We start from the raw sequence: 11,649 nt of genomic DNA on the forward strand, positions 1-11,649 counted from the left end.
CCCACACTGGAGCAGATCTCCACACTGCAGCCTGTGCAGGACCCCATGGTGGAGCAGGTGGATGCTCAAAGGAGGCTCTGACCCCATGGGAAGCCCGCACTGGAGCAGGCCCCTGGCAGGACCTGTGGACCCATGGAGAGAGGAGCCCAGGCTGGAGCAGGTTGGCAGGCCGGGCTTGTGACCCCATGAGGGACCCAGCCTGGAGCAGTCCGTGCCTGAAGGGTTGCACCCTGTGGGAGGGACCCATGCGGGAGCAGGGGAAGAGTGTGAGGAGTCCTTCCCCTGAGGAGGAAGGAGCAGCAGAGATAACATGTGAGGAACTGATTATAACCCCCATTCCTCATCCCCCTGTGCCACTGCACGGGAGGAGGCAGAGAAAATCAGGAGTAAAGTTAAGCCAGGGAAGAAGGGAGGGGTGGGGGGAAGGTGTTTTAAGGTTTATTTTTTATATCTCATTATCCTAGTCTGATTTGATTGTAATAAATTAAATAAATTTTCCTCAAGTCAAACCTGTTTTGCCAATGACAGTAATTGCTAAGTCATCTCCCTGTCCTTATCTCGACCCACGAGCCTTTCGTGATATTTTCTCCCCTGTCCAGCTGAGGAGGGGAGTGATAGAGCGGCTTTGTTGGGTGCCTGGCATTCTTCAGTCCACAAGAAGCTAGGCAAACTCTCTGACTACAGATACTTCAGTCAAGCTGCTCCTTAGCCACTCCAAAGTACAGAGGAAAAGAGGATGAGATCTGATCACCTCCTCCCAAATAGAGTATTTAGCACCCATTCATGTCTACTCAGACTGAGAACTAGGCTTATTCTTTGTCCGTTACCCCTTTGCTACCCATTAACAAGCGACTATTTAATAGTAAAGAGTTAAAGCCTTCACTTTTATTTCAAAGTATAACTACTTTCTCACGCAGCTTAAGTTATTAAAACGTGTTTGATCCTGGACTTTGTGTAAATGAACTTACCTCACCACCCCCTGCCTTCACAGGAAGCAAAAGCAAAGAGAAATAAAAATAAAATAAAAAATCAGTATCTATGAAAGTAGACTTACTAAAACATTTACCAATCTTACACAATATTAACTTCAGCAGAACAGAAGTTAAAATGCACTCAGTAAGCATATTCTGGTTTTATTCTTCACAAAGACTTTTCTTTGTGGAGTTTTAGGGGCCCAAACTTTTAAACAATGCAGGCAATGGAATTCTGTCGTGAACTTTTATGCATTCTGAATCAGAAACTAGTTACCTTATTACAGAATTAATTTTCTTTACAATTTTATTTGAAACTGAAAAATGCAACTCACTCAGCTTCCAGAAACAATTATTGTAAACCTCTTATATTTCTTTCAATTTCATTAAAATAAAAAATAAAATATTTAATCACAGCTTTCATTAAGAAAAGTGAATATAAATACAAAATATTCATACCACGCACATTATTTCTTTTTGATTTCCACATCAAATACATCTAATTAATAAACAAAAAGACCATTTCTCATTTTAAATCCAAGACAGGAAGCCACAGCTTTATATGCAGGCATCCATTCTCTCCTTCAGCAACGCTATTTAAAAACAAAAGATGACACCAAAATTCCCACAAATGTCAGGTTGCATTTCTCAACAAGGGCATCACAGATCTGTGAGCTTCACTGTGGAAAGAGGCATATGCATCGAAACAGAACTCCTCACATTCCTGCAAGAAGTTTCCAATCTGCTATTTCTCTATATCCTGACACCTAATTATACTGTGCTGTGTTTTCCTCACTTCCTTAATACTAGCGTTCCTCAATTGTCACTGTATCGTGTTAGGAAACCCTCTTTCCTTTTCCCCTTACACACACTACCCACATCTATTTTGCTGATGACAAACAACAGCTTTCAGAGTCCTGTGCTTCAGTTGCAGATTCTACAACAGATTATGTTCTAGTGGCTATAAATTCTTTTTCTTATTTCACATCCACTTTACCTGCCGGTCTTACTCTATACTGCTCCCCACCTCCTTGTCTTCTAAAGTATATAATAGTGAAGCAAGCAATACAACTAACACTGCAAAGCAATCAACTTCATTTTCCAAGACTCATTAATAGAAACTGCAGAACCACTGTGGACACAATTTTTCAAAGAAAGCTAGAAGTTATCTGGAGATAGAAACAATGCAAGGAGCAATTACAGTTGAATTAGATTAGTTTGTTGGCAAAAACAAAAAAATTGAGAGCTGTCTTTCAATAAAACAATTGTACAGGCTCATGCCTATAATGCCATCACTAGACACCACTCAGTATTTAAGTTTCAAAAAGAATGTATTATCAAACATCAGCAAATAAACTCCCCAAACATAACAATAGACATATATCATTTGTAGTCTTTTGTGTTCTCTGAAAAAGTGATACAGCCTAGTCCTTAGGCAAGACTTTTCTTAAGTTGTTGGGTTTTTTTCTCTCCAAAGAAATCTTTCTACTATTTTCATACATATCCTTTTAAGTCGTATATATATTCAAATATAATTATGTTTTACTATTAATCATCTTTTCAGACTGCTTTCTTGGCTAGAATTGTAAATTAGCAATTACCTTTCATCTAAGGTTGGCTCCTTTTGTTGCAGATGAGGCTTAATTCCAAACATTGGTCTAATGTTTGTTGATAAGGCTTTGATGGTGTAATTAATTTCATTTTCCCTTGTCACATCACTGTCATAACCTAACAAAATCAGAGTGAACAGTATCAAAACAAAATAAGATACTAGAAAAAAAATATTAAATCATAATTTCTGCACATTTCAACAGTGTACTGGACTACAAGAATAATTATACTATGTATTATTAGTAACATAAATACATAATAGAAAGAAAGTAGCTGGGAATCAAGAATATTTTAATAAAAGACACTCTAATAAAAAAATTCTCTACAATATCTTTGTGGAAAAACTTATTAACAAGGATTCAAGCGACATTCAAAGCTACCCCATTTCTGCTTAGTTGCCCTTAACTCAGGGTCACTACCAAAAGACCTCGCTACATGACACCTGCTGCTAAGTTCTGGAAGATTTAGCACCAGATTGCTCTCAATTTCAGGAGCCATCCATTAGGATGGAATCTATAAGTCTGCACAGGGTTCCCACACAATGCTTAGGGACAGTCAGGCACATCAAGATGATGTTTACTATAGTAAACACAGCAAAAAAGCTAAATAGTGATAGGGTTGTTGCCCTCCCTTTTTTTTTCCCCCTCAAAGATTGAGACTACTAATCCCAACTTTATGAATAGTTCTTAACTGAAATAAACAGGACCTGATGAAGAAAAACTTTTGTGGAAAAAGATGTCAGTATCTTTTCTTGTAAAGCTTAACAGACCCCTCTTTCTTTTACAGTGTTTTTGAACACACAGCTTAAGAGGGTTCTGTGTAAAGCACCAGAGACTAGGGAAGGTTACTAGCCAACAATGTGCCAACAGGCCATAGGCAGAAGCTGAACAAAAACTCTAAAGATTGCAATTTTTGATTCAGAAAGCTTAAGTTGACCAAGTGCCCTTGTAGGCAATTAAATTACTTTGCAGATGCAGTCTCCAATGTTTTTAAGCAGAAAGACAGTGTATAAAAATTCTTCTCCAATGAATGTTTAATATACCTCTAATATTTAAAGTGTCTCTTTGGTAATTTACCAGATTTTAGTGAAAACTGAAGTTAATTTATTACACAGAATTATTTAAAGAGTAGCAGTGATAGATTAAAAATGCTTGAAGACTGAGGAATTGACAAGGAGGAAAAATTGCACTTGAGAGCAGAGAGAAGTTTGGAGGCTCATGAACCCCTGGAATTATAACATGAAAACGAAAACATTAAGTATGGCAAAACCAACAGAAGTTAATTCTACGAAATGTAACTACTGATATTATGACCTTGCAATAGATTGTTCCATATATGAACATCAGTCTACCTCAGTCTACTATGCTTTCATGTTGTGGAAACAGATGCTATAGTATCAAGATAACTATGATCTCACATTATACAGATTTCAACATAATTCCATTAGAATTAGTACCCAAATCTTAACTGTGATGAGAATATCCTTCTATATAAATTTTTGGAAGTTACCTATAATTGGCACTTAATATTTTTTCATTTAAAAGATGTCAAGAGTCTTTCTATATACTCTGATCCAAAGCAGTAAGTAAAACACTTCATTATCATCTTATTCACAACAGTTTATCAGTCCTTTCCCCAAAAAGAAATTTTACTTAACATTTTTGAAGCATCTTCACTACTTAAGCTTAAAACAATCAGAAAAATTTGATTATTTCTAAATCAGCAGTTTTCCATTAATAAAGTCTTCTTGAGATAGCATAGTCCAGCTAGTTTTATGAATTATTACTGACCTCCATCTTCTTCAGAATCTAGATCAGACTCTTCACTATCACACTGCCTGCTATCCCGATGTCCTTCCATCTCGTAAGTCCACAGCATTAAAGAGGTGTCTGCTCCTCCAACAGTGACCAACAAACTGTCATCATAGGTCCAACGGACATTTGTTACATGGGTACTGTGAGCAACATACCTCTTAAATTTTCCAAACTTTAAAAAAAAAAGAAAAGGTACAGATCAAATTTAACCAGTCTGCTAGGTAAAACTGAAATGACTTGCCAGTGCACAATAACATGTTCTTTACAGTTTATGCTTCAGCAGTTTTGCATTTGTGTGTATCACATGATTTGCCAAGTTCCTCTCTATAGCAACTTCATGAAATGTTAAGCATATTTCCATGCCAAGCATGCAAGAATTTGTTTATGAACAGATTCCAGCAATAAACACCAGATCATTTTTCCTAAGAGAGACAATAATCTAACAGATTAAGAATAAAACGTACATAGAACATTTTGAGTCAATACTTGTGTATTGTTACCATCCCTAGCACGGCAAAATATTAAAAATTGAAGACATATTTACTGATAAATATACAGCAAAACTAGAAAGGTTTTAGAAGAGCAGTAAAAATATAATGTGCTTCTGGAATGGTTTTTCTATGATGCATGATTAAATAATATCAAAGCTCTTCATCTTAGAGAAAAATGACTGAGGTTGGACAGAATGAAGGTCTATAAAATCATGGCTGAAATGAAGGTGAGGAAGAAATGTCCATTGTCTTCCAAAACAAGTGTTCAAGGGGCTAAAAATGACACTGATCAAAAATCATGAGGCTATTAATGCCTAAAATATTATTAGACAGTGCCTGTCCCATTCCCATTCTTACAGTTTCTCCTGCGTACCTGCCACTATCAGTGACAGGACATGAGTTGGCACTTTGGTCTGACCTTACTAACTGAAAGTTTAAAGCATTGCAAATTGCAGTGTAATACTGAATGCCTTCTTTGATCATAAGGACAGAAGTATAAAAGCACTATTTTGTTCTGAGTGATGAATTTTTACAGTTTCGAAAAGGCAGTTTTATTAATGAATCTTCTCCATGAACAGCTGAAAATTACTTACTTTAGCAGGGTATCGGAACAGTTTCACAAATCCAAAATCATCTCCTGTGGCTAATACTTTACTATCACTAGTGAGGCATGAAGCAGTTACATCTGTGACTTCACCAATTATTGGCCAGATTCCTTCACAGCAAGAGCCCAAAACACTTGTCCATGATGCCCAGCCAATCTTTTCTACCTACAAAAACAACCTGTTTGAGACAGAGCATGTTTCTTCCCCAGCAGTTTTCTTCCACAACTGATTTCAAGAAAAAGTCCCTGCACTGAAAGATACGTCACATCTAAAAGATAATATTTTAACATATTAACCACTTATTTTCTCACTATTCAGTATTTCATTAGAGACCCTTAAATTTTACTTCTATCAGCTTCCAGTTCCAACACCTCTAGAAGTATTTAAAAAAATACTTACCTGCCCTTCCAGGCTAGAGAAAACAAATTACATTTTTCAACACTGACTTTCAATCTCATAGAAAGTATTATTTGAAAATGATCCATTTTCACTCTCTGCCCTATGACAATGTTCTATGTCTGAGAAAACAAATCAATATTATAGCTACAATATACTACACTTACCTATGTATATTATGTATACTATATTGCATTATTATGTAGAGAGAGACATGAAGTCTTCCACAGCAAGGTTAGGGCTAAGTAATCTGCAACAGGTTTTCAAAGGTGTTTAGGTACCAAAAGAGGCATAAAGAAGTCCATCGAGATTTTCATGAGCACATAAGCCAACCAAACGTCCATTTCTTAACAGAAGAGATAAATGTCATATCCCCTATGTGTTTTATCATTCTGATAACATTATCTAATTGAACAGGCTGCAAGAAAGGATGAAGGACAGCAACTGCCTAAACAGAAGTTTTTTCAACAGGGCTGTTAAAATTACAGTTCTATACATCATTCCCTCTTATGTGGTATACATGGTTGTATGATAACTCTAATTTGCAAACAAGTTAAGGCAGCAATCTATTTCCTCACCTCCAAACTAGGAATTGTCTGTTTTTTCCCACGAGGAGCTTCAAAAAACAACTGCTCTTTAGCACCAGTGTTGACTTGCAAGAGCTTCCCTATAAAACATATTACGTATTTAATGTTAGTATACAATATAAGATTCCATTTTACAGAAAAAAAAGTTATTTTGAATTTTTTGTTGTTAACAGCATTACACAAATTATTTGTTTCCATCGGAAAACTCTGCATACATAAACAGTGGATCCGGAAGTATGGGCTTCTGAAGATCTGAGTCCTTTGACCCCTTAAATTCACAGTCCTTCCTCCCCTCTTTGAAAACTGTAATAACACACCACTTCTCTCTCCTATTTATGGTTGTCCCATCAGATGGTAGACAAAATGTACTGGGTCTAATTCAAAGCTTGTTTGTGACAACTGGCTGACCAGTATGCATGTGCTTGTGGGATTGAAAAGCACATATGCTGCCTGGACAATGACCGCTCTTAAGCAGCTGACTTCCGCTTGCTTTTATACTACTTCTTTTCTGAGGGAAATTCTCATTAATGTTTCTGTTCTCTTCCCATTTTGAAAATTCTCAGAGTAAGCTAATTTAAAAAAAAAACAAATTAAATAGGACTGTTTCAAAAGTGATTACGTAGACAAGTAAGAGCAGGAACTAACAGATTGCACTATTGCACTGCCTTGTTTTTGTATGAAACAGGACTAAAGTTAGTATTTAAATTAATCACATATTAAGACCCAGGAAGACAGGAAATCCAGTCTTTCTGCTATTTTTGACAACAAGGATACATATTCCTGAGTTACAGATGCAACTGCATTATGCAGTACATTATTCAAGAAGTAGAAGTCAAATAATAAATACAAAAGATATAAAAAAAAATCCAAAACAATCTATAGAGACAATCTATTCTACTTCAAATTGCACAACTTCTAAATATATAAATAGTAGTAAAGATCATGTTTTTATGTTTATTCAGATTCTGTGAGCATATTCATAAATTGAAGAAACAAATCTGTCAGTGAGACCATAAATTCATGCTGTAGATGTACTGCATTTACCCTGTAATGTAATCAATCTTCCAGGAGATTTTTTCAATTAATACTACATACCTCTTATGTCCCAGTCCATGTGGGTGATATAGCTGGAGGCCCCCTTGCAGATTCCTACTCGCTTACTACTCATTACATTGTAAATATCCACAAAGTTGTCACAGGATGCCACAGCTAAGTACTTTCCAGCTCCTAAAACACATCAGTAGGAACACAAGACATTTTCAAAAATTGTAGTGCTCTGTATATCAAACATAAGTACATTTTGGAATTTAGCTATATGCAACTCAGATGAAACTTTGAAATGAGCTTGCTAATTTATACATAGTCCCCAACAGACTAATGTTCATATCCCAAAATCAAAATCAGTATGAAATATACAACCACCACAATGTCCTACACCTAAGTCTGGGCAATCCCAAGCACAAATACAGGCTGGGCAGAGAATGGATTGAGAGCAGCCCTGAGGAGAAGGACTTGGGGGTGCTGGTTGATGAGAAGCTCAACATGAACCAGCAATGTGCGCTGGCGGCCCACAAAGCCAACTGTACCATGGGCTGCATCAAAAGAAGCATGACCAGCAAGTTGAAGGAGGCAATTCTGCCCCTCTACTCTGCTCTCATGAGACCCCACCTGCAGTACTGCCTTCAGCTCTGGGGACCCCAACACAAGGAGGACATGGACCTGTTGGAGCAAGTCCAGAGGAGGACCACAAAGATGCTCAGAGGGCTGGAGCACCTCTCCTATGAGGAAAGGCTGAGAGAGCTGGGGTTGTTCAGCCTGGAAAAAAGAAGGCTCCAGGGAGACCTTCTAAAAGGAGCCTACAAGAAAGCTGGGGAGGGACATTTTACAAGGGCATGTAGTGACAGAACGAGGGGCAACGGCCTTAAACTGGAAGAAGGAAGATTTAGATTAGATGTTAGGAAGAAATTCTCCACCATGAGGGTAGTGAGGCACTGGAACAGCTTGCCCAGAGAAGCTGTGGATGCCCCATCCCTGGAAGTGTTCAAGGCCAGGCTGGATGGGGCTTTGAGCAACTCGGTCTAGTGGAAGGGGACTCTGCCCAGGGCAGGGGGGGCTGGAAATAGATGATCTTTAAGGTCCTTTCCAACGAAACTATGCTATGATTCTATGATACATCACTACATGTTCAAACAATAAAAACTATTTGATCAAATTTTAAACATTTATTGCACTCAGAAAGTGGTATGGCTTAGATAACCAGAAAGTAATGTTGCATGAGAATTGGTATCAGTAATTTGCATCAAATTTCTCCTACAGAATAGTACTTTCACTGTAGTAGTATTATTAGGTTTTGGTCATACATTTGAGTTCCTAAATAAGAGGTGTACTGTTTGAAAAAAAAAAACAAACTGACATCACTGGGAGTTCTAAGCAATGTAGGGAGAAAAAGAAGAAAAAAGAAGATGCCACAACTTTCTGACACATCAGTTTCAAGCATTCTCATCAGCTAACAGTAACCTCAGTGAGGAGTCAAACTTGGGCAGCTCATAAAGGGACCTAGGGAAGCTGCTGGATGTTCAAGATTTAAAATTCACTGCTGTATTCAGGTCACTATGAGCAAACTTATTCCAACAATCTCATCCATAAACAAGCAACATAGGACTTCATACCCAATATTTTTCAAAATGTTAATATTAACTTTGCTGACTTATTTGTTACATGTAAAAGAGTACTACAAATCTCTACTTCTTTTATCTTTCAAAGGTTATAGAGCTTGCTTGAATCACCTTGATATAAAAACCTTCATTTTAAACCACTTACCAGGAGAAAATCGGATCTCTGAAATAACATCTTTCCTGTGCTGGAAAGAGACTAGATCCTCCAGGGTATCTGCATTAACTATCAAAAAACTTCCATCATTGAGACCAACGGCTAACGCTTTTCCATCAGGAGAAAAGCAGCAACATCTCCCTCCTATGAGGAATACAAAAATGGCATTCAGGTACATTTACAGTGCATAAACTCTCTTTTAGATTTATTTTTCCAGTAGTGAATGAAAGCTATTCTTATAGTATATAGTCTAATGAAATTTTTAAGATGCTATCAAGATAATTTCCAAGCTCTACATCTGTGATAGCACACAGAAACTATTGGCAAATCGACAAGTACACAACTCCAGAATCTTAGATTACATTTATTTGCATATTCATTGACATATGTTCTACATTAGTAATAGAGATTAATCACTATTGTCTATATATTTTTAATTTGCTCTCCTTCTTAGGATCTGGTGCCAGTTGTTTGCTACCATTTGCTCTGGTAAGGAGAACGCAGCTGGAAAAGACCTTCGGGATTCACAGGATCCAGTCATTTGCTATCACGGTCACTATGTCATATAATCCAGTATCCAGTCATTTGCTATCATGGTCACTATGTCATATAATCCTTTTAATAAACATGTCAAGTTTCATTTGAAAAGCAGTTTAATTTCCAATTGAAATGTATTTATTGTCAGCTTAGACAGATTTGTTTCCATGCCAGAATTTTGCATTAGTGTAAGTATTTTTCCTTACTATTTGTTCCTCTGATTAACTTGTAGACAGTAATCTTTATTTAGCTGACTCCACCACAAAGCTTCTCAGTCATTATCCTGTAGCTCCTCTTTCCCAATACTCAACTTTCAGTTCAATTTCATTCAGCTGAACACAGATGAGAAGTGTACACCAAAAATATTCTGATTCGTCTCTTGTAAATTATATGGATACTTCAACATGTCTTGGGAAAAATATTTAACTATCACATGTAATTGTCATCCTGCAGTCAGCTAGAACATTGTGAGCCTTCTACTCCTCAGTTACTCCTCAGCTACACAGACATTTTTCTTACAGTCATCGAGTCTTGCCTTTTTTAATCACCAAATATTATCTCATTTACTTTACTGCACTCTGCAGAAGTATCCAGCTCTTTCTAAACAGTACACAGGTGCTTTTTAAGATCACCAAAGCATCTCAAAATGTGTCTCATCATCAAATTAAGTCATCACAGTCCTTGTTTTTCTGCCAAAATTACTTTTAAAAATATTAAGAAATATCAGCTTTAAGACTTGAGCAGTCTTTCCCAGCTTGAAACTTCCTTGTTTAATCCCTGCTTGTGCCAGCTATTGACTCTTCTTACATTTACTTTATCAATCCAAATCATCTTCAACTAAGCTTCCTATAATGTTTGGATCAGAATGCTTTACTGAATGCCAAACGGATAAAACCTACTGTATTCCTTTGTCTAGCAAAGCATATATATAATTAAAAGCATCTTAAGGCCAGTCTGGTCTAATCCTAAAAAATGTCTCCTTATATGGTGTTACTTACAACAGATTTCCCATCTGTCAAAATGTAATTTAGTTAAAGAGTATACAAGTAAGAATTTTATGACTGTTCTCTTTCCTTGACATTCCAGATTCTTCTAATGTTCACCGAGAAAAGAAATTCAACATTACTTCTAAGATTTCTTCCAAAACTTTCTAAATTTGAAGTCGTCCACTGTTCAAAAAAGCTCACAATACTATAAGAAACGTGGCAGATTTATGTAATTGGCTTGACTTTTATTATAAATTCACTGACTTAAATATGTTACAATTGCAAATAAGAAAAGTATTACATAGAAATCTCTGCTACAGATCCATTAGCTTAAGGGCTACATAACTCATGAACATAGCATTGATAAAATAATTTGAGCAAAGAAAGGAATTTATTCAGGCTTGCTTTTAAAAGATTCATAATGCTAGTAAATGCCAATGGAATCCAGTCAAATATTTTTTCATACTAAGCATCTTACCTTTCTTCAATTTGCGAACAGCTAACATACAGTGGCTAGGAGATAAATCCCATATTCTTAAGGTTTTGTCATCACTTACAGTGGCACAGATAGGTAAATGAGGATGAGTAGCCAGACCCCAAACTTCCCCCTCCATGTGACCCTGAAAAAAACACAACGAATCAGATGACTTTGTATTTTAAACTGAAATACGAAATAATACATTTAAGGAAGTTAAAAAAAGAGAGAGAATATGCTTATCTTTAGAGTATAAAAAATACCTGAATAGAAATACAGAATACCTCAAAAAAAGTCACCCTGCTACTTAGAGTAAAAGAACAAATTACAGTAATTAGTACTGGAGA

The 11,649-nt window shown here is 36.6% G+C and overlaps 1 protein-coding gene across 1 annotated transcript in view; it reads right to left on the reverse strand.

Moving 5' to 3' along the window:
* The window catches only part of LOC104158677 (echinoderm microtubule-associated protein-like 5), a gene marked incomplete at its 5' end in the record, with an annotated part of 42,157 nt that extends 30,710 nt beyond the window's left edge, over window positions 1–11,447 (reverse strand). The window contains 8 exons of the mRNA XM_009696391.1: window positions 969–983; window positions 2,573–2,699; window positions 4,373–4,568; window positions 5,481–5,657; window positions 6,467–6,555; window positions 7,571–7,702; window positions 9,296–9,448; window positions 11,306–11,447. Coding sequence (XP_009694693.1) covers window positions 969–983; window positions 2,573–2,699; window positions 4,373–4,568; window positions 5,481–5,657; window positions 6,467–6,555; window positions 7,571–7,702; window positions 9,296–9,448; window positions 11,306–11,447 — 1,031 coding nt within the window. The remainder of the gene's footprint in view (window positions 1–968; window positions 984–2,572; window positions 2,700–4,372; window positions 4,569–5,480; window positions 5,658–6,466; window positions 6,556–7,570; window positions 7,703–9,295; window positions 9,449–11,305) is intronic.
* Between the last annotated feature and the right edge of the window lie 202 nt (window positions 11,448–11,649).

The sequence above is a fragment of the Cariama cristata genome, unplaced genomic scaffold (assembly GCF_000690535.1).
Source record: "Cariama cristata isolate BGI_N322 unplaced genomic scaffold, ASM69053v1 scaffold4713, whole genome shotgun sequence".
Classification (NCBI taxonomy): domain Eukaryota; kingdom Metazoa; phylum Chordata; class Aves; order Cariamiformes; family Cariamidae; genus Cariama; species Cariama cristata.